The sequence below is a fragment of the Echeneis naucrates genome, chromosome 10 (assembly GCF_900963305.1).
Source record: "Echeneis naucrates chromosome 10, fEcheNa1.1, whole genome shotgun sequence".
Lineage (NCBI taxonomy): Eukaryota > Metazoa > Chordata > Actinopteri > Carangiformes > Echeneidae > Echeneis > Echeneis naucrates.
This window is the reverse complement of record NC_042520.1, coordinates 48,671-71,841: the sequence shown is the minus strand read 5'-3', so window position 1 is coordinate 71,841 and position 23,171 is coordinate 48,671. Positions and strand designations below refer to the sequence as shown.

The 23,171-nt window shown below is 43.8% G+C and overlaps 2 protein-coding genes across 2 annotated transcripts; one reads left to right on the top strand and one right to left on the bottom strand.

The window, feature by feature from the left end:
* Positions 1-4,611: 4,611 nt before the first annotated feature.
* selenot2 (selenoprotein T, 2) lies at positions 4,612-9,301 on the bottom strand. The gene is made up of 6 exons (XM_029512770.1): positions 9,088-9,301; positions 8,773-8,883; positions 8,427-8,553; positions 8,259-8,346; positions 8,019-8,155; positions 4,612-5,064 (listed from the first exon to the last, which is right to left on the bottom strand). The coding sequence occupies exons 1-5, from the start codon at positions 9,291-9,293 to the stop codon at positions 8,034-8,036; spliced, it is 654 nt and encodes a 217-aa protein (XP_029368630.1). The 5' UTR covers positions 9,294-9,301; the 3' UTR covers positions 4,612-5,064; positions 8,019-8,033.
* A 1,447-nt stretch (positions 9,302-10,748) lies between these two features.
* Positions 10,749-22,756, top strand: cox18 (cytochrome c oxidase assembly factor COX18). Its single transcript, XM_029513277.1, has 7 exons — positions 10,749-10,880; positions 12,549-12,980; positions 13,838-13,938; positions 14,063-14,217; positions 21,631-21,746; positions 21,818-21,925; positions 22,440-22,756. Exons 2-7 carry the CDS (start codon positions 12,573-12,575, stop codon positions 22,599-22,601), a joined length of 1,050 nt encoding a protein of 349 aa, XP_029369137.1. The 5' UTR covers positions 10,749-10,880; positions 12,549-12,572; the 3' UTR covers positions 22,602-22,756.
* The last annotated feature ends 415 nt before the right edge of the window (positions 22,757-23,171 follow it).

Sequence of the window (23,171 nt, the reverse complement as noted above, 5' to 3'; positions counted from 1 at the left end):
GGATTCTGAGAACAGAAAGCAGAAAGAGAAGAGAGACTTATCAGACAATCTGTTGTCTGTAGTGTTACATGTTGATTAACACTGGGGAGACGGAGAAAAAGGCAGAGACTAGGATGAGGACAGACCGAGACGGACAGACAGAGGCAGAAACTAGGACGGGGACAGGGACAGACACAGGCTCGGGGACACGGAGGTTAAATCTGAAGTGGTTTGAGATTGTGGAGTTTGTAAGGAAAGAGATTCCAGTTAGCTTGCGATGCTCACCGTCAGACTGATCCTCGCGCTGTCAGCGCTAACGTTAGCCAGGACCGCCGCTTCCGGGGGCTTCTTCTTCTCTGCCGGAAGTGGACATAGAGCTGATGGAGCGCCGGCGCCTCCTGCAGCTTCTCAGAGAGACACACAGAATAAATGAAGTCAGTCAGCCGATCCTGTTATTATTTAAAGATCTGTCCAATGATTAATAAATTCTATTTCTCGTTTTCATGTTAAAATTACCGATGTGGCCTATCTGCACTCCACAAACCACCGGCCCCTCCGCCCAGTCAGAAATGTGCAATAATAATGTGCTGAATTGCACAATTAAACTGCCAGTTTTTTGTACATATCTGATGGTAAATTTTACATTTTATTTGTATTATATATTTTATATATTTTGTATTATTATATTTGTATTCTCAGTCAACTTGTTTTTTCTATTTTATCTAGCTATTCTAGTTATTTTCTAATATGTCTGATGCTCCTGTAATGTGCAAGTTTACCCACTGAGGGACTAATAAAAGATAATCTTATCTTTCTGTCTCTTCTGTAAAAAGATTAATATATTAGGAGTAAGAATATAGGAATTATTAGATATCACTATAGTTTTCTGTTTGAATTATGATTATCAGTTATTTAACAGTGAATAAACATTTAATCTGAGTTTTCACTGACAGGAACATGATGAATCTGAACCTGAACCTAGACCTGGATCACATGTCATTTCAGAAGCACAAAGAGACATTTGATCAGAACTAAGTGAAGCCCTGCCCACTTCAGGTCTACCTGTTCAGGTGAAATCTCAGGTCTCAGGACTCAGACACGAAGAAAGCTTGAGCAGTGATGGATAAGATCAGGAGATGGTTCAACAAAGAAAAGAAGGTAAAACCTTTGTAGTTTATTCCAGTAGAATCAGGACAAACTGAACAACCACAAAGTTTATTGTCATGTTGACACAGACAGAGTAGGCACTGAATGTGTATAGTTCCTATTTAGTCTTTCTTTGTTTTACATTTATTTTCTTTTTTATATTTCTCTTTAGTGCTGCTGAACCAATTTCAATCTACTTCTCAGCTCTTGTGTTTGTTTCCGGCTGTGTCTTCCAGTAATTTGATGTTGTTTGAATAGAGAGGTTTAAAATCTTAGACCTGGACTGAGACTCTTTGTTGAAGTCCACATGTTTTAGAAACGTGACACAACTGAAACACAAGTCTGAGGACACAGATCTTGTTTCTACAGGGAAGAGGTGTTAGTTCACCCCCCAGTCTAATGATCTCCAGATGATCCAATGATCCAGGTCAGCTGACAATTGCCAGTCATACAGTTTTCCATTCCCTAAACTCAATTTGTTTCATTTAAGAGTAAAGCACTTTATGGGACTAGAATTCAATATAAATATATGAAATATAATATTAAGTCTAGTGATTATTAAAATTCCATGACTTTTCCTGGTGAGACACTGCATTTGATTCAGTCTCTCTCTCCATAAAACTTTCATCCCGTTTGTTCTTATTTGCCATATTTTCATGTAAATTCTTTTAATTTGAGACTTCACAGATGATTATTAACCATGTAATCTCGCTGTACATTCAGAAATAAAGGTTTGACATTTGGCAGCATAGTGACTAGCGCTGTTGCCTCACATCAAGAAGGTTGTGGGTTGAATCCCTGGGGATAGACTGGTGTCCTGTCCGGGTTGTACCCCACCCTTGCCCAGAACATTTGCTGAGATTGGCTCCAGTACCCCCCCCTTGACCCCCATGGATAAGCTGTAAAGAATAAGTGTGGGAGTTTGACATTCAAAGGTGTTTATGAAACGATGTCTGAAATTCATTTTCATCAAAATAAAAGATTGGACGTTGTGGACACGATGTTAACAATAGTTATCTGTCTGTCACACAGGATGTAGGAAATCTGCTGTTTCAACGTTCAACGTTCAATGACTGGGATGATGTCACCATGGTTACAGAGATGAGGCCCTCCTCTAAGCAGCAGAGAGCTCTGCCACTGAACGATAGGTGATGATGATGTAATCAAACTGATTCGCTAGATTTAAACTGAGCAAAATATTCATGGCCTGAAGCCTAAAACTCATTCAGAAAAAAGGAATTCCATTAATTTATGCCAATAAATTTGCAATTAATTGGAAATGCAGGTAGTAATTAGCGCTGTTGCCCCACAACAAGGAGGTCCTGGTTGGGTTCCCAGCCTGGGGCCTCCAAAGACATCATGTTTGGGTTCATTGGTGACTCTAAACTGTCCGTAGGTCTGAGTGGTTGTTGGTCTGTCCAGGATGACCCCACCCATCGTCCAGAGTGAGCTGGGATTGGCTCCAGAACCTCCTGTGACCGAGAAACTGATAAGGGACAGATGAATGAATGAATGGAACTGCTGGTTTTACTAAGTTCATTAAGTTTAGAATGCTTTAAAAAAAACTTCAGTCGAGTTTTGTATTCAGTCTCAGTGTAAGACTGCAGGCAAACAGACAGACAGGTGGACAGATAGACAAGTTGTTTGTGTTAATTGTTGGTTGTGTGTTTCTTGTCAGTAAACAGGCGGATGAAGAAAACCTAAGAACAATGTTCCAGAATGCTGCTCCACTTCCTGTGAGGTTACTGCTACAAGTTGAACATTTGACAGTTGAGTCCCTGATTTGCCTGGAAGTCTCAGAGACCATCAACGCCCAGAGACCAGGTCCTGACACAGATTCCAGATCGGACACAGGTGGTCTAACACCTGATACCAGTGACGTCACCCTCAGACCTTCAGGGGTCAGATCCTCCCCTGGACTTCCTCTCCACCAAATCCTCAGGCCAACAGATGACATCTCTACCCTCTCTTCTCCTGATCAAGGGACATGGGGGCAGGGGCCTCCCTGCTCCCTGCCCTGCTCACCCTTGCTGCGGGGGGGGCGTTGGAGGTCCTCTCCCTGCTCCCCCATCCCCCCATCTTCTTCCCCACGTATGTCCAGGCTCTGGGTAGAAGCAGCTCTGCAGAGGAGCAAAGACCTCCAACAGGCCAAAACCATTTCACCTCAGTCTAAGCCCATCCAGTCTATCTCTCTGTGGGGGGGCAACAAGGTAGAAAGAGGTGAGGAGGAACAAAGTGATGAAGAGGAGGAAGAGAAAATGGTGAGCACAGTGACCACTGTCATCATTAAACCCACTGCCACCCCCCCCACACTGTGTGGGAGGCAGGGAGCAGGGGAGGAGCAGGTGGAGGAGCTAGAAGGTTCAGAACTGTGGTGTTTGGATCCTGTAAAATCGACCTACTGTCAGCTAACTCCCTGCAACTGTCTCAGGTATGAAACCTCATTCAGTTGTAAACTTGAACTTGAACCTGGACGTGAACTGTGTAAACAGACCAGACTATTTCTGAATTTTTGCCTAGACTATGAAACGTATACCTGGACAGTCTGTAAACCTGCATCTTGACTATCTCTAAATCTAGATCTAACTCCCCCCCAGGTGTCCCAGTGCCCCTCCATATGAAGACCAAGTTTTCTTAGCCAGAGACATCAACACAGTGTCTCTTAGCTCTGTGGGACAGAGGCATGATGAAGGCTGGACCACTGAGTCCCCCCTCCAGTGGGCGACGGAGGGCAATAACAGCCCCTGTCTTTATCCTAGTCTGAGTGTCTGGAAGATCACCGGGGACCTTCAGGTGAGTTGACTCCTCTTTTTCTAAGAGATAATAAATATGCTTCTCATTGACACTTTAATTATCATCTGAAATTCATTTCAAAATTAAACCATAGCCGTTTCCATCTCAGTGACATTTTCTTCCTCATTATTTCTGTTTTCAGACTGAACAGAAAAGAAAACAGGACATAATCCCACACCCCAACAGTTTATGTTCCCAGAGCAACTTTATGAGACTGGCTAATCCTTGTGAAATTACCTGCTGCAGGTGAGGCTCATTTCAATGGAAAAATTTTGACACAAAGCAGGATGTTGTACTCACCTGTCCCCAATATGTCCAAGGGGCCCAGGTGAACCAGGTGAACCAGTTGGACCAGGTAGTCCAGTGAATCAGATGGACCAGGTAGTCCAGTGAATCAGGTGGACCAGGTGGACATGTGCCTATGTTTTGTTCTCATGTTCCTTTTAGTGTAACTTCAGGTTCTCCATAGAACAGCTTCTTTTCAGTGGCTGTTTGTAACTTTTCTGCCAATAAAGTTCACCACCTTAATAAATACTTGGACAGGACCCTGTTCCAAATCTGATTAGTTATATTTGTGTGGATTTACAGTTTCTACAGAATAGTAGTGCAATCTGGGACACACTGTAGAAACAGAACTGTGGAGTCACAGCAGAGTCAGGATGAAGTGGGCTGGATCAATACCGAGTCTTCTGACAGACTTTAATTAATTTAATTGTATTTAAAGAAGAATAATGCAGACCACGTTCTGTTTTCAAATTTAAGGCCTGACATGTGTTTCATGATTAATTCAAATCAACTCTGACATTTTACAGACATTTTTATTTTTTCCATTCTACTTCCTCTACAGGCAGAGGCTAATTAGCATGAAGCTAACAGTGGTATCATAATCTAACATTGTTCCTGTAGAAAAACAGAACCTCACATTAAATAAATAAAGTAAACCTGAACCAATACAGACCAGTCAGCCCACTTAGAGACCAGTCCTCGTCTTCCCAGCAAATTCTACCTGCTGACAGGGGCTGAGCTGTGACTAGGTGCAGGGGGAGTGCTCGTTGATGGCGGGGACTTCTGGCCAGGCCCGACAGAATCTGCTTTTGGGCCAGACCTTCATAATGCCAGGATGAACATCCCACTGAGCCAGGTCACCTGAGGACAGAGGCAGGTGCGGAGTCACATGAGGAACTTTACTATTATGATCATTAGAAGCTTTAACATCTGGTAAGGATGGGAAGATAAACCGATACGTGTCGATATGTCATGTGCAGACGAGATGCAAGTGCTTCAGTACAGTTTCTAAAGAGGGAAAAAAAAAAAAAAAAACCCAAACATCTAGATACATCAGTTGTTGGCAGTTTGCGTTGGTAAATATAGATTTTTTTTATCAATTAGTGTTTTTTTATATTCATTTGTACATTTAACCGACAAAATATCTTGTTTTAATAATTTTACTCCACATAAATAGGACCAATGTTACGTTAATGTTCATAACGTAACATTGTTCAAACCACGGATGGCAGAGGCAAAAGAGGAGAGGATTTATTCAACTGGGAATAGTAAGTCAAAAGTTTGGGAACATTATGGGTTCTGTAAGAAAAATGGCAAACTCGTAAAAACAAATGCAATTTGTAAGATGTGCCATGCTTCAGTATGGCACACTGGAAGTACCACAAATCTGATAAATCACCTGAAGCGACGGCAGTATGATAGTGGAGGCATCAGCTTGCACTTGTAATCCACCACTGGCATCCCCTGCTATGGACTCTGCTGCGCCAAGTGTGTCAATTGCAAGTTTTTTTCCATGCTCCACTAGCTAACAACTCCACCTGTGCAAAGCAAATAAGTGACGCTATCACCTTCTTTGCTGTTTTTGTAAGCAGTTATGGGAGACCTCTTTGTGAGCGGATGATTCATGTTTTAGTTTTCCAATACAAAAAGTGGTAATGTTATTCACTTGAGTTTGTTGACCCACAGTAAAAAAAAAAAAAAGTTCTAACTAAGAACATTGTTAGGGTTGTTTTGTAGTATGTTTTTTTTTTTGTTTGCATAGAATTTTTTTCTGAACTTATGAAAAAGGTCAGTTTAATCTGATTTGATTAATAAAGGATCAAACGCATTGAATTGCTTGGTATCATTCTAAAACAGTATAGTACAATCACATATATCAAATAGCACTTTGTTGAATCAGACTGCGATGAATTGCGTCATTATAAAGTTGGGTTAGGGTTAGTATCGTGTTGTATCCTATGTTGTTAAATCTTTTTTTTTTTTTTTTTGTAGTGCATTGTGGATGAGTTGTGTATTGTATCATTGTATAATGTCATGTATCATATCATGTATCAGGTGTCAAACCCCAGCTTAAAAAGCCTAATCTTGATCCAGATGTTTTGGCAAACTATAGACCCATATCGAACCTTCCATTTATTTCTAAAATCATTGAGAAAGCTGCAGCAAAACAACTACACGACCATCTGGATGGGAACAGTTTGTTTGAACAGTTTCAATCAGGATTTAGAGCCCATCATAGCACAGAAACAGTGCTGGTTAAAGTCTCCAATGACATTCTAATGGCCTCAGACAATGGATCAGCCTCCATACTTCTCCTTCTAGATCTCAGTGCTGCATTCGACACCATAGATCACAATATTTTACTACAGAGACTGGAACATGAAACTGGAATTAAAGGAACTGCACTAAGGTGTTTCAAATCCTACTTATCAGATAGACATCAGTTTCTTCATGTAAACAACAGCTCCTCCTCATGACCTGTAGTCAGTCATGGAGTCCCGCAGGGTTCGGTACTTGTACCAATCCTCTTTACGCTTTTTCTGCTTCCTCTAGGCAACATTATCAGGAAACACAGCATCAACTTCCACTGCTATGTAGACGACACTCAGCTGTACCTATCAATGAAGCCAAATGAAGTCACTCAGATAGTCAGACTGCAGGCATGTCTTGAAGACAAAAGTCTGGATGACTGGAAATTTTTACTTCTCAACTGTGACAAAACAGAAGTTATTGTACTCGGCTCTAAGCACCTCAGAAAAATACTATCTAATCATCTCATCAGTCTGGACGGCATCACTTTGGCTTCCAGCTCCACTGTAAGAAACCTTGGAGTAATTTTTGACCAGGACATGTCCTTTGTCCCTCACATAAAACAAGTTAGTCGGGCAGCTTTCGTCCACATGAGAAACATTAGGAAAATCAGAAACATCCTTTCTCAGGATGATGCAGAAAAACTAGTCCATGTATTTGCAGGTGGTGACTCATCACCATCCCATGTTCCTGCAACACCTGCTGGTCCCATATTTCATGAATTCTGTACTACAGCTCAACTCCATGAACTTCATGCAGCAACCCTAAGCCTAACCCTAACCCTCCCCCCAATGCCTATCTCACTCTCTCTCTCTCACACTCTCCCGTTATCAACTCAACCAGTCGAGGCAGATGGCCGCCCCCCCTGAGTCTGGTTCTGCTCGAGGTTTTGCCTCTTAAAGGAAGTTTTTCCTTGCCACTGTTGCCAAGTGCTTGCTCATCGGGGGATCTGTTGGGTCTCTTTAAATAATTTTATAAAGAGTTTGGTCTAGACCTGCTCTATATGTAAAGTGCCTTGATGTAACTTTGTTATGATTTGGTGCTATACAAATAAATCTGATTTGATTTGTGTAGCACATGTATCGTAAATTCATCGGATCATTGACAGCGTATTGAGATGTGTATCATATTTGCATATTGCCACAGATGCCCAACCCTAACGTCAGGTGTTGATTCTCAACTGAATATGGAAAGAAGGAATGATACACAAGTTCACCAAATGGCCAAATATGTACCGAGGCATTCTGGTGATGTTGGGTTATTTTAGTTTGTTTGTTTGTTTTTTTCATGGTTGTCTTCAGACCTCCAACAGCGCGTTTCTCACTGTACTTTTGCTGTATTGTAAATAAAGTTGATATAACTAATCCTAGTGTACAACATTACCTTCTGTAGACACCATGCTGTCCTTTCCTAAATCCTTATGAACTCTCCAAAACATCTTTCCTTATGATAGTTATGATAGTTGCCATCCACCCCTGCTCCACATCAGTTTCCTGTGCATTTACCTTGGATGTGTAGGTCTAAGTGGAGGAGAGGGTCATGTGATTGACCTGGTTCATCTTCAGGTGGTTGTCTAGGATCTGACAGAGCTCCTGGATGTTTGGGACGTAGCCTGACTGAAGCTTCGACCACACAGGGACATCTGAGACAGAAAGAGAACCTCAATTTACGGTGAGAGGGGAGATAATCACTGATAGACACCGCTAAAAAGGGATTTCATGGCATTTTGGGCTAATTAGACTCACCGTTCAGAGTGACCTCAAAGGCTCCAGTTGACAGGAAGTGAGTCTCCATCATGTTGCAGATGAAGAAGGCCATAAGACAGGAAAAGATCTGAGTAGATACAGCAATGTAATGTCAGAGCAGTTGACCTGGCAACAAGTTTTAGTATCTTTTGCCATGGTAGAAGGTACCTTGTTGTCCTGACTCCAGGTCCAGGCTCTAGGAGTCTGGAGGCCAAGGAGGAGGAAGGGGTTTTGACCGCTGACAATAAGGAGGATAGAGAGGAGCTTCAGGTAGGAGATCAGGTTACCCACATACCTGGGGGATGAGAGAGAGGGTAAAGTTGGAGCCAGTGTGGTGATGTCACATCAAATCTGATTTATTTATATAGCACCAAATCATAAAAAGATTTACTTCAAGGCACTTTTCATACAGAGCAGGTCAGGACCAAACTCTTATTAAATGATTTAAAGAGACCAACAGATCCTCGATGAGCGGCGGGGGCATCTTTACCAATTGGGGGGGCTCACAGCTCACCTGTTGAAGGGGGTGGGTGGATAGTTTCCTCCCTCGATGCGAATGTCTGGGTAAAGCTTGCTGATGGTGTGGGAGTAGTCCTGGAACACTTTACTGTAACCTCAGGAGACACTGAAAACACATACAGAGCAATAGGCCCGCAGATAGTCAGGTGACATCAGGTGATGCTGCATCCCAATTTGGTCCCAGTGTACCTCCCATCTGATGCCAGTCTGATTCCAGTTCAACCCTGCCTACTTCAGTTCGGTTTTAAAAACCTGTCTGACGAGGTGTGAATCTGCTAGTTGTTAGCAATTAGCCTCCGAGAGAACTCACCAGTACTGGAACCTGAGCACCGGCCCGGTGTAAAGGGAAGACTTGACGGGCTTCCCGGCCTCGGCGCCCGGGGTAGAGAGGTCGGGGCTGTCGGCCGGAGGGTATCCATGCTGCGGGCTCGATCTACCGACATAAACGTCCCGGACCGTTAGGGCCGTGAAAAGGAGTAGAGCCGCCAGGAGGCCCGCCTGGCTGTATTCCGCCATGTTTGTTCTTCCTTTGGGGGGCTACACAGCTTCCTGTGTCATGGCTTCAGACTTCACAATAAAAGAAAGTAGTACCAGACATTTAAGATCATGTTAAATGATGAATAAAAGTATAAAAGTCATAAACACTATGAGCTACCTCGGGGGAGGGGGAGCTAGTACTCCAGCGTTATAAAAAGTAAAGAGGATCATCCAACCAAGTCAGTTATGAGAGAGGGAAGGGACAAAAAACAAGCTATGGATGGGTGAACAAAGAGGCATGAGAACAAATGAAAATAAATTAAATTCACCTCTGCCCAACTTTAATGTGGCTGATGACACCAAGCTGGATGGTAAAAAATATCCGTTTTGACATGGAGTTTTTGAATATTAAAAATACACATAACTTTGCAGATCTAGTACAAAAACTGTGCAGGGATATAGATAAGTACAGTGATAATCTAAATTTTTTAGATGGGTCAAAGGATCTCATCTCAGAAGCAACAGGTGGAGCAGTAGTAGAAATCAACAACGGTGTGAGTGAGTGAGTGAGTGTGTGTGTGTGTGTGTGTGTGTTGGAGTTAAACGCAATGACATTGGCACAGGAGAGTGCTAACATAATTGTTAAATCATGTGCATAATTGATAGTAACCTATCAAGCAAAAGGAAGACAGCTACCTGGACTAGAGGACAGAGTCAGATTGGATAGAAACAATGGTTACAACAGGAAAAAAGTACAGACTTAGAACAGGACATATCAGTTTAAACAGTAAACCGTTAACTGCTATAACAGTTGAACAAGTTATAGTGGCTTGTAGGAGGAGATATGAAGTGGAGAGAAGAAGGTTTGGACACTATATATATAGATAGATAGATATTTGTCCTACAGACCAATGGAAATACTTGCTTTAAATTTAAATATATTTATTTGAACCATATGTATTATATGAATCATAAGCCAATACTTTAATGATACACACTTGATTATGTTCCACAATGAGTATTTGAATTTAAAGATAAACGTTTAACTGAAGATTTAAATGCATGTTATAGTGAAGGCTTCTATACTTTCAATGAAATAAAACTTAATTTTAAACTGAGTATTTTTGAATTGTTGTACTTACTGAAGTCAAAGAATTTCACACCAATAGTCCATTTTTTGTTTTCTTTATCCTCCAAAATGACTACTTCGTGTAACGTTTTTTTTAAAGGGCTCAACATTAGACTGAACACTCCTTGCAGAAGCTTTCGACCGTACGTTAGACCATGCTTTTATTTTGAAAATATGCTTGTACTTCCCTTTTTGAGCTTGAATTAAACTTTAAGGTGTTTTACGATTTTCTGAATTTATGCTCAAAAATTGCGTTTGAAGTTTTTTTTTTTTTTTTTTTTAATGGCGATGTACACTTTATTGGTTTATCATTTCTTCATGACCTCTACGTGATGTAAATTTATGCGCCGCGTGGTGGTAAACAGAGGGACGTCACATTTGTGGGACGCTGTGTCGCCGCTGCATGGAGGGATGAATGTGAACGAATAAAAACATCAAAAAGCGATCGTTTCTTCTCAGACCCGCGAACACCTCACCTGGTTTCTGACATCACAGAGGTTGGTTCCGTGAAGTCAGTTTGAATCTTCAGAAACGTTTCACCAGAACGGAATGAAAAACAACCATTTAAGAGTTTGAAGGGTTCAGGCCAAAAGAGGGGAAATACAGAAATAGGACTTAGACTAGTACTGGTTCTGCTGAGAGCAGGACTACGATACACAGTGTTGCTTGAAAGTTGAACCCTTCGGAAATGGTCCCTGTTTTTGTAAAAAACAAACATTAAAAGAAGCTTATTACACATACATCCAAATCCAAATTTGTAAAACACACCTTCCAAATAATGGAAAGAAAAAGAGATACATTTTGAAGTTGGCATGTACCAACATCTTCAGGTCTGGCCACAACATTTCAATTGGATTAAGGTTCGGACTTTGACTGGGTCAATCCAGAGTACAAATCCTCTTTTTCTGAAGCCATTCCCTTGTAGTTTTGCTGGAATGCTTTGGGTCATTGTCTTGTTGCATAATCCATTTTCATTCCAGCTTCAACTCACTGACTGATGGCAGAATTTTCTGGTCAAGAATTTGTCAATATTCCGTAGAATTCATGGTTCCTTGGACAATATGGAGTCATCCAGGTCCAGAAGCAGAAAAGCAGCCCCAGACCTTCACATTTCCACCACTGTAGGGAGGAGATTAGTTTCTTCATATGCAGTATTGGTTTTTCTCCAAACATGTTGGTTTTGATAGTGAACAAATATTTCTATTTTGGACTCATCTGTCCAAATAATGGACTTCCAGAAGGCCCCTGGTTTTAGAAACCCTCCCATGAATGTCATGGCTATTCAGTTTTTGTCTGAATGTAGACTGAGGCACATTTGTCATAGATGCTACCAAAGAGGTCTGCAACTCTCTAGAGGTGATGTGTGGGTTGGCCTTTACCTGATTTATTATTTTTCTGGTGCTTCGAGGTGATAGTTTTGATGGGCGTCCACTTCTAGGCAGAGTTGCTGTCATGTTGAAGGCCCTCCATTTGTAAATTGTCTTACGGTGGATGATGAGCCAGACTGATGAGCTGCCATTACACTCTTCTTCATGTCCTCAGCTAGCTCCTTTGCTCTCAGCATTGTTGATTAGTATGGGACCACAGTGGTTTGGTTGGTTTCCTCTCTCTTATTTTGTGAAGGCCAAACCCTTTCCCAAGGATGTCTCATTTCATTGGTCTGCTTAAATGATGAATGAAGCACCACCTGAGTCTGTTACATGCTTGACTTCACCAATGCAGCTGGGAGTTCACTTACTTTTCCCAGACACTAATTCCATGTTTCATGTAGTTTTGGGGCTACTTAAACAATTCCCACAAAACAAGTACATGCAATCAATAAACATATCTGACATTTCATACATAAAAACTGGTGATGATCAAATAAGAAAATCAAAGTAAAAAAACAGAAACATCTAAACTGCTCACATACTTTCAAGCAGCACTGTATAGGTTGTCCAGTCTCTTCCTGTGCACTTTTAAGCTGCTGCTGCTCCTGTACATGTCTTGAACTGCCAACTTATTAAACTGGTAACATGTTAAAGTTAACCTTTAATCAATATTTACATTCTTGTGTTATCAATCAGAATATCAGTCGATTTGTTGTGTCCATTGAAGTGATTCCATGAACCTGCTCTAAATCTAAAGGAACTTCAGGTCAAGCCCTGTTTCTCTGTTTGGTTCAGGCCTCTGTTGGGGGTGGTGTCATCATGTTGACTGTAGGAGGAAGGGTGAGGTCCGGCCTTTTGCAGCAAAACCTCCTTCACCTTCCTGTCCGTGGAATTTGTTCAGCTGTGGTCCACAGGAAGTCAACTGGTCCTACCTATTCTGGACCTGCATCTAAAGGACTTCCCTCAGTCTTGGGTCAGAGGCTCCCTGTCAGGACTGCCTCAGGTGTTAGTGGTGGCGATGTAGGAGGGGTGTCAGGTGTTGCTGGATCCACCTGGTATGGCAGCCTAGCAGACTCGGCTCCGGTTCACCTCTGTGAACATTTCCTGGTGAGTGTGCAGCAGTTGAGTGGGGTTCCTTGGTGGATGAGCATTGTTGCCACAACGTTAACAATCAGGACGTTCATCACTTTTCCACTCGCCGCCTACCAGCTGGTTGTCATCTCAAAGGTGAGTCTGGTCAGGAAGGCACTCATAGATCCAGGTCAGGGTCTGATATCAGATGTCTGGGCCAGATTTAATAATGTTGTCACTACACACATATACATGTATGTTTCTGAATGATGCAGCTGTCTACGTGTTTCTATAACTCACACCACAACAGTATTTATTCTGTTACAGAAACATGTGAAGACAAACTGTAAATATACTCTGACTCTTTAAATCTGAAGATTAAACAGTTTTCCCTGGAGAAGTTAAGTATTTCAAGAATGTAACATCATCCAGACTCTCCCATGACCTCTGTCCTCCTCCTTCTGATCATCAGCTCCACAGGGACTTTCACATTTCTTCCTCCCTCCAAATGACAAACTAAGCTTTTCATAAACATCACCAGATTCAGTTCAGTTTCGATCTGTAGCTCAGTATTTTTGTAATTCACAGTGAGAACTGCAACTATTTGACTTTTTCATGCTAATTTTTATTAATATATTTGTGGTATAAGGGGTTAGGGCCCCCTGACTCTAGTTCTCTCTGAGGTTTCCTCCTCTGTCTCCTTTGTTGGGTCCCTTGAAATAACTCCATAAAGAGTTGGTCTAGAGCAGCTATATAAAAAAAAAAAAAAAAAAATAATAATAATAATCTTTTTTTTTTTTTTTTTTTTTTTTTTTTTTGGAAAGATCAACTATTTGGGAGTAATCGGTATGTAATGAGAGCTTCTGATGTCAGTGTTTTGGGTTTGGATAAGGATCAGGAGGACTAACCTTTGGAACAGATTGGAACAGATTCTTGGTCATTTAAGCTTCAGAATATGATAAACTGATGTTCCTCAATCACGGTAACCATAGTAACCTCCAGTTGATGTATAGGTGGAGGTGCTGCAGGTGGAGATCGCTGAGCTGGCAAAGAGGCTTCGATACGATGTGTCAGTCCGAGGAAAAGAAAGCGGCTGGACAGATAAACAGAGACGGTGAGAAACAAACAAACCAACACCAGTGTGGTGTTGTTGTTACTGCTGTTTGTTTATTGTTACTGTTGTTTAATTTGTCACCTGTTGTATGTTTGTTTCCAACTTTTGTCTGTTTTCTGTTCAGGTTCTACTTCCAGAAGAACCTGCGTCGTCTCATCTCTCAGCTCTACGTAAGAGACAACTGTCACCCGTTCAAAGCCAGTCTGCTGGTCTGGGTTCAGCTGCCACTCTGGATCAGCTTCTCTCTGGCCCTCAGAAACCTGAGCCTGAGTCAGTCAGGTGAGGACCCAGGGGACAGAGGCTTTGGACTGAGTCTGGAGTGGCCCTAGATTAGTCAGGACTGACTCTGGTCGGTCCTGGGGTAACTAACTTAAGTCATCAATCCAAATAACCTTGATCAGCTTATCATGTTCTGTTTCCCTTGTGTACCACAGTGGTCAGCCTGGTTCTGCAACTTGTTTTGGGTTAGATAGTCATGTAAAACATTGTTCCAATTCCTGCCTGATTGCTTTAGTTTATGCACCAACTTTTCATTTGTATGAGATTTCACCTCTTACCCCTCTGGCTGTTCCATGTAAATCTCACAGTCTATTGGTCCATTTAAGTCGGTCGTTTTTAACATCCATTTGGTGCACTAGTCACTTTAGCTGTAGGAAAAAAGATCTTCACATAATCTACACCCATCTTTTGACTGTATCACTTGGCAACATATTGGGCCTTGTATTTCTCAGATCCATCAAGATTGTTTTTAATAGCATACAGCCATGTACCCCCCACTGCTTTCTTACCCCCGGGTAGGCTGGTTAGGGAAAATTTGTTCTCTAAGTGATTGCATCTCTTCATCCATTCTTGACTTATCTGAGGTTACAGCTTCTGTAAATGAAACAGGTATGTTGAGTCGAGTACACGAGTTGATAACAGTAATCTATATTACTCTGGACTTGATCAGTCTCCTCAGACAATAGACATTCTGCAGTCTGTATCTGTCTGGCATCCTCCTCTCTGCTAGGGTAATATCTAGGTTCAGGCTCACACTTTACCTCTACTGGGTGTGGTTAGTAGTGGGTTTCAGGCTTATGTTCCAGTGGGACAAAGTGATCTGGACTTGTACTGTACAAAGTCCTCTGTATGTGCTAAATTACACCTTGGATCTAGTTTTCTTATATTGTTTGTAAACAAAACATTGACCCAAACCTTTGCTTTCTTGATAAATAAGGTCTCCTGCCTGTCAATGCTTGTATTGGTGTCTTTGTTGAAACATCTGTTCCTCACCACAGCTTATGCTTATGCAGTCTGGACTGCATAAGTTCAGAGTTGTTTTGGCAGACCACTTTCAATCAACATACATCGTGCCATATCAAAAAGTGTGCGCCAGTTGTGCTCAGCTGTGCCATTCTGGCAAGGACAGTAAGGTACTGATGTTTCATGTCAAATTCCCTGTTTAATGAGTAGAGCCTGGTAACCTTTTCCATTGCCATATGGGGCTATGCTAGAAACTTTTCTGTAGCTTGTACTATGTCACTCTTGTTCTTTAGGAAATACACAATTACTGTACTGGAAAAGTCATCAGTAAATGAAAGTGTACATCTGCGACCATCTCTGGACTCTGGGTGGATTGGTCCTGCCAAATCTGTGTGTATGAGCTCCAGAGGTGCTTTAGCTCGCACATCATGATCTCTGTTTCTAGTTTGGAAAAATTTCACCAGGATGCACACTTCACAATGTGGAATTGTGGAATTGACCTTTCATTTTCATGCCATTCACAACACTGTGTAATTTATGAATATCATTGTAGTTGCAGTGCCCCAGAATCTCATGCCATGTCTGCATATCACATTCATCACCATTATTTACTGTGTGCAAATATTATAGTCTGTCATGTCTTGGTGAATCAGATTATCCTTCCCTTTCCTGAAGATCACGGTGGCTGCATTGGCAGTGGCTCCTTTTATCAAAAAAATGTCTTGTGGATAGGATGGGATGTGCAGGGCCAACTTCAGTGTGGCGCTCAGACCTCTGCTGTCAATCACCCCGTCACTCTGCAATCCTCTTGCACCTCGCTCCGTCAGCCTGGAACCCCCCAAACCTCTTGAAATTGGCTTGATCTGTGACAATATGCGAAGTTGCCCCACAGTCGTTGACACCTGCAATTGCATGATTGATGCTGATGATGGCAAGCCCAGAGAGACGGCTGCCTCTCGTATTACCAGCGATAGACTTTTGTCATCCAAGAGCTGAATAAATTCTGCATATACCTCAGCATTCTTGGCTGCATCCAAAAGCGGCTCCTCTGCATTTTCTCTCTTGGGCTCATTTAAAACAATGCCTTTCAGGCCTTGCAGACGAAGGTGGCCCAAGAATTTTGTCTCCCATAGTTCATAATTATTTTCATCTCCGTCCAACAGAAGTCGGCTTGCATCTGTGATTTTTCTACTCATGGTGCCAACAGTGTCTAATCATCACACACGGTGGAAACACGCTAAACTGTCTCTGGGTTACTCTGGGCCCATAACCTGTTGTCAAAGCTGAGCTTTCAGGGCACAGCATTGTGAATCCCCCAAAGACGACCAGACACCGAAAAACAGAGGATGAAAAGAATACTAAAAACTCGAGTTGGAGATGCTCTGTTGTTCTTCCACACACAACACATAACTGCTGTCAGCTGAGGCTGCGAGGCTTTTTATTAAACACACCCACAATGAAATTCATACACAGCTGATTTGACAGTCAATCAATCCTCAATTGATCAATAAACATAAACACATAACAAAGTTTGGCCAGTCATTCATTCATCTTCATCCACTTATCCGGGGCCGGGTCGCGGGGGTAGCAGCTCCAGGAGCCGACCCCAAACTTCCTTTTCCCCGGCCACATTGGCCAGCTCGGACTGGGGGATCCCAAGGCGCTCCCAGGCCAGTGTGGAGATATAATCTCCCCAACTGGTCCTCGGCCTGCCCCGTGGCGTCCTCCCAACTAGACATGCCAGGAACACCTCCCTTGGGAGGTGTCCCGGTGGCATCCTTATCAGATGCCCAAACCAACTCAACTGGCTCCTTTCCATGCGAAGGAGAAGCGGCTCCCTCCCGGATGGCTGAACTTCTCACCCTATCTCTAAGGGAGACTCCAGCCACCCTCCTGAGAAATGAAACCCATTTCAGCCACTTGTACCCGCGATCTCGTTCTTTCAGTCATGACCTAGCTCAGCTCCCTCTTTGTCACAACAGTGTGGTAAAGTGAATGCAACACCGCCCCTGCTGCTCAGATTCTCCGGCCGATCTCATGCTCCATCTTTCCCTCACTCCTGAACATGACCCCGAGATACTTAAACTCCTTCACTTGGGGTAAGGACTCATTTCCTACCTGGAGTACGCATGCCACCGGTTTCCTGCTGAGAACCATGGCCTCCGATTTAAAGGTGCTGATCATCATCCCAGCCGCTTCACACTTGGCTGCAAACTTGTCCAGTGAGCACTGGAGGTCACAGACCGATGGAGCCAATAGGACCACATCATCCGTAAAAAGCAGGGTTGTAACCCTCAGCTCCCTGAACTGCAGCCCTCCTCCCCCACTACTACACCTTGATATCCTGTCCATGAAAATCACAAACAGGATTGGTGACAAAGCACAGCCCTGGCGGAGGCCAACCCCCACCTGAAACAAGTCCAACTTGTTGCCAAGAACCCGGACACAGCTCTCGTTTTGGGAATACAGAGATTGGATGGCCCTCAGCAGAGACCCCCTCACCCCATACTCCCGCAGCACCTTCCACAACACATCTCAGGAAACCCGGTCGTACGCCTTCTCCAAGTCCACAAAACACATTTTTGGATAGACCCCTCCCAGGCCCCCTCCAGGATACATGCAAGAGTAAAGATCTGGTCCGTTGTTCCACAACCAGGATGGAATACACATTGCCCCTCTTCAATCTGAGGTTCGACAATCGACTGGACCCTCCTTTCCATCATCTTGGAGTAGACTTTCCCATGGCGGCTGAGGAGTGTGATGCCCCGGTAATTGTCACACATCCTTTGGTGCCCTTTTTTAAACAAGGGAACCACCACCCCAGTCTGCCACTCCTTTGGTACTGTTCCAGACTTCCATACAATATTGAAAAGGCATGTCAACCACAACAGCCCCTCAACACCCAGAGCCTTCAACATTTCCAGATGGATCTCATCGATCCCAGTGACTATTCACCGTGGAGTTGTTCAACTACCTCAGTGACCTCCTCCCGGGAGATCGACACTGATCCTCCATCAACCTCCAGCTCTGCCTCCACCCTAGAAGACTTGCAAGTTGGATTCAGGAGTTCCTCAAAGTGCTCTTTCCACCTTCCGACTACCTCCTCAGTCAAGGTCAACAGTGACCCATCCTTGCCATAAATGGCTTGGATGTTCCCCCGCTTTCCCCTCCTGAGATGCAGAAGGGTTTTCCAAAAACACCTTGGTGCCTCGTAAAAGTCCTTCTCCATGCATTCTCCAAACTCCTTCCACACCCGCTGCTTTGCCTCCCTCACCGCTGAGGCTGCAGCCCGGGCCTGTCGGTACCTTGCAACCGCCTCGGGAGTCCCCCGGGCTAACATATCCCAGAAGGCCTCCTTCTTCAGTCAGATGGCTTCCCTGACCACCGGTGTCCACCACGGTGTCCAAGGCTTACCGCCCCTTGAGGCCACAGCTCCCCGCGGCAGCTTCGGCAATAGAAGTTTTGAAAATCGACAACTCAAATTCAATGTCCCAAACCTCCACAGGGATGCTAGAAAAACTCAGCTGGAGGTTGGAGTTGAAGGTCTGTTGGACAGAGGCCTCCCTGAGACGTTCCCAGTTCAACCGCACTACATGTTTGGGCTTGCCAGGTTTGTCCTGAGTCTTCCCTCGCCACCTAACCTAACTCACCACCAGGTGGTGATCAGTTGACAGCTCCGCCCCTCTCTTCACCCAAGTATCACATGCGCCCTCAGATCAGATGACACGATCACAAAATTGATCATTGACCTTTGGCCTGGGGTACTCTGGTACCAATTTCACTTATGAGCATCCTTATGCTTGAACATGGTGTTTGTTATGGACATTCCATGACTAGCACAAAAGTCCAACAACAAACAGGAAGGCCGTTCCTCCCAATCACGCCTCTCCAGGTGTCTCCACCATTGCCCCCCAATAGGACTATAGAGTCCCCTACTGGAGCCCCATACAGGACCCAATTCAGGGTCTCCAAGCAGGCCAAATACTCCGAACTGCTGTTTGGTGCATACGCGCAAACAACAGTCAGAGTTTTCCCCCTCACAACGTAGTGGCACACAGCCGGGGGCTTGTGAGTATTGCCTCACCCCATGAGCAACTCCAGAGAAGAATAGAGTCCAACTGCTCTCCAGGAGTAGGGATCCAGAACCAAGGCTGTGCGTAGAAGTAAGCCCCACCAGATCCAAGTGGTAGCGCCCCACCTCCCTCACAAGCTCCGGCTCCTTCCCCCCCAGTGAGGTGACATTCCATGTCCCCAGAGCCGGTCTCTGCCACCCAGGTCTGGGTCGTCGAGGCTGTCCGCCTTCACTGCCACCCAACTGGCAGCGCACCCGACCCCATTGGTTATCCCTGCAGGTGGTGGGCCCACAGGGTGAAGAAAGTGCCACGTTGCTTTTTCGGGCTGTGCCCGGCCGGGCTCTATGGCTTGCTCGACCACCAGGCGCTCGCTGACGGGCCCTCCTTCCAGGCCTGGCTCCAGAAGGGGGCCCCGGGCTTCCTCCGGGCATCACTATTTTCTTCCCTCGTTGTTCCATGGGATCTTGTGAACCATTCTTCGTCTGGCCCCTCACCTGGGACCAATTTGCCCTGGGAGACCCTACCAGGGGTACTTGGCCCCAGACAACACAGCCCCCAGGTTCACAGGGGCACACAAACCACCACGATAAGGTGATGGTTCTTCGGGGAGGGAAGTTTGGCCATCATAAACAAAATAACAAAACATTTAATAATTAGGAGCACCAACTCAACAGTTTTCTGAGTTTAAATCAGTGTTAGTACTCAGCACAGATAAAATTTTTTAGATTATACTGGGAGATCTCAATATTCATGTAGATATAGAAGGTGACAGCCTTAGTCCTGGGTTTCTTTCCCTACTTGACTCAATTGGCTTTTCCCGGCATGTGAATGAACCCACTCACCGCTTCAATCATATCCTTGATCTTGTTCTAACATATGGCATTGAAATTGACAAGCTAACAATTCTTCGCCAAAACTCTCTCCTGACTGACCATTACCTCATTATATTTGAGTTTACTTTAATGGGCTCCACAGCATTGAGGAATAAATTCAGCTATAGAAGATGTTTATCTGAAGCTGCTGTGGCTAAATTTAAAGAGAACATTTGGTCATCATTTCCAACAAAACTTAAGCTAGAGTATTTGGCCCCGAGCACCTCAGAGAAATGCTATCTAATCATCTAATCAGTCTGGACGGCATTACTTTGGCTTCCAGCTCCACTGTTAGAAACCTTGGAGTAACCTTTGACCAGGACATGTCCTTTGTCCCTCACATAAAACAAGTTAGTCGGGCAGCTTTCTTCCACCTGAGAAACATTAGGAAAATCAGAAACATCCTTTCTCAGGATGATGCAGAAAAACTAGTCCATGCATTTGTAACTTCTAGGCTGGACTACTGTAATTCATTACTATCTGGATGTCCAAACAAATCTCTGAAAGGCCTTCAGTTGATTCAGAACGCTGCTGCATGAATATTAACAGGAACTAGGAAAAGCGATCATATCTCTCCTGTTAGCTGCTCTTCATTGGCTGCCAGTAAAATTTAGAGTGGAATTCAAAATCCTTCTTTACACATATAAAGCTCTTAATGGCCAAGCTCCATCATATCTCAGAGAGCTCATAGTTCCTTACTGTCCTAGCAGGCCACTCCGCTCTCTAGATGGAGGTTTACTTGTGGTTCCTAGAGTCTCCAAGAGTAAATCAGGAGGCAGATCTTTGTTATCAGGCTCCTCTTCTCTGTATCGGTCTGGGGTGGACTCTTTAGACCAGGCTGAAAACTTTTCTGTATAACAGAGCTGATAGTTAAAAAGTTAAAGTCCATCTACTCTTTCGCTCTGCTGCTAAAGGCCAAGACTGCTGGGGGAGGATCTCTCTCTCTCCCTCCCCCTCTTGCATGCGCTGACATACTAATAACCACACTTCTCCTAAATCCCTGTTTCTCCCTGTTCTAAGTATGTGTACTGTATTTACTAACCATGTTTTCCAGAAGTCTCTGTCTCTCCTAGTTCCTCTCCTGTCCCTCTGCCTGTCCTCATTCTGCAGATGATGAATCATCACGACCCCGTGTTCCTGCTGCCTGCTGCTCCCACATCTTCATGAATTCCATACAACATCATGTTCCTTCCTGCACCTGTTTTGAATATCTCCTCCTCCTGCTCTCATTCTCTCCCTGCTCTTTGCTCCCCACCACTGCTCTCTCTCTCTCTCTCTCTCTCTCTCTCTCCCCCCCCCAACCAGTCGAGGCAGATGTCCCCCCTAGCCTGGTTCTGTCTAAGGTTTCTGCCTCTTAAAAGAAGTTTTTCCTGCTCATCTGGGATCTCTTTAAATAATTTAATAAGGAGTTTGGTCTCGACCTGCTCTGTATGTGAAGTGCCTTGATGTAAATCTGTTATGATTTGGCAATTCATAAATAAATCTGATTTCATATATCTCTGCAGTGCTACAATGTGACCTGACGACAGGGGGCACTCTGTGGTTCCCAGACCTCACCTCACCTGACTCCACCTGGATCTTACCACTCTGTCTGGGACTCACCAACCTGCTCATTGTGGAGGTCAGTCAGTGACAGTGCATGAACACCTGACCTACGATGTCATTGCTCTAACTTCCTGTCTTCTTCATCAGATATTCTCACTTCAGAGACTCAATCCAACTCTGTTCCAGAAGCTGGTTCTGAACTTCGTAAGAGGGTTCTCAGTCCTGATGATCCCGATTGCTGCAACTGTTCCCTCAGTGAGCCACCTTTCCCCAAATGTGTGACACACCGGGCAATTTAAGCTGTCTGGTCTAAGTGTGGATCATGTTCAGGTTCATGAGGAATGCAGGTTTCAACATGTTCAGGCCTGTTTACACATTCCTCCCATGTTCATCAGATTACACATCAGACCAGGACCTGCCGTCCCAAGGACTAAAGTCTTAAAGTCTTTACAGTGATTACCTTACCTTAACCTGCCTGGGCCCAGACCACATTCAGTCTGATGATTAGCCGGTTTCATAGAAATACTTATCTGACAAGTACTATACCTGAATCAGACCTTAATCCGACTGCTTTCAGATTTTTTGGGACCAGGTCTCTTATCAAAACAGGGATATCAATTCTCCATGTCCAGGGCTTAGTTTAGGACAGCAGAGCTGATTTGTGATAAGAAATACCTTACTTTGTTCCAACCTTACATTTTAAAGAAGAAGAAGAAGTAATCTTCCTGTCTGCAACTTCAATGAGAACATCTCTTCCCTCTCTCCACAGTCCATGGCTCTGTACTGGTGCACCTCCAGTCTGTTGGGACTCAGTCACAACCTCCTCCTCCGTTCTCCTGTGGTCCACAGGGTCCTTCGGCTCCAGAGTCCTCGATCTGACTCTCCATTCAGAGACCTCCTTTCAGCATTCATCAGCAAATACTGCAAATAAACACACACTGCAGATCCAGGTCTATGTGGGTCCATATTGGTCTTGTGCCTTAACGGACCAATGAGAAGTCCTTTGAGTAAATCCACAGACTTGATTTTGCAGACATGTTTTACTCATTGTTTGTTTGTACAGTAATAAATATATTGTGAATTCTGAATAAAATTATTTCATCTTTTTATTTCATCACTCTTTATGCAGGTCAATTTGTCTTCACTCTCAAAAGTAAATATTTACAATCTCCACCAATAATCGCTGCAATATTCAATGTTTAACTGTCGACCTTTGAGATTAAACTGCAGTTGATTTTTTTTGTGTTCGTACTGAATCACCCAGTTTGAACAATAACAGGAAGAATCATGTGACCTCTGACCCTGGAATATTTCCTGTTTATTGTTCAGCTGACAACTGGCATTCTGTTTCATAAATCCTTTTGACATCTGTTAGTGTTTCTCAGAAATAATGTGCTGGGAAACATGATCCACTCTGTCTCAGAAATGTCTGATTCTTAAATAACTTATATTAACTGTGCCAGGCTTTACCTTAGACGGGGGGGGGGACAGGAACTCCTGG

What these genes read in the sequence shown, in the direction of transcription:
- cox18 (XM_029513277.1), top strand. Translation starts at nt 12,573, where the DNA reads ATGTTGACTGTAGGAGGAAGGGTGAGGTCCGGCCTTTTGCAGCAAAAC. An exon ending in CCTGAGCCTGAGTCAGTCAG is followed by an intron (nt 14,218 to 21,630) that starts GTGAGGACCCAG and finishes ATATCTCTGCAG; the next exon opens with TGCTACAATGTGACCTGACG. An exon ending in CCAACCTGCTCATTGTGGAG is followed by an intron (nt 21,747 to 21,817) that starts GTCAGTCAGTGA and finishes CTTCTTCATCAG; the next exon opens with ATATTCTCACTTCAGAGACT.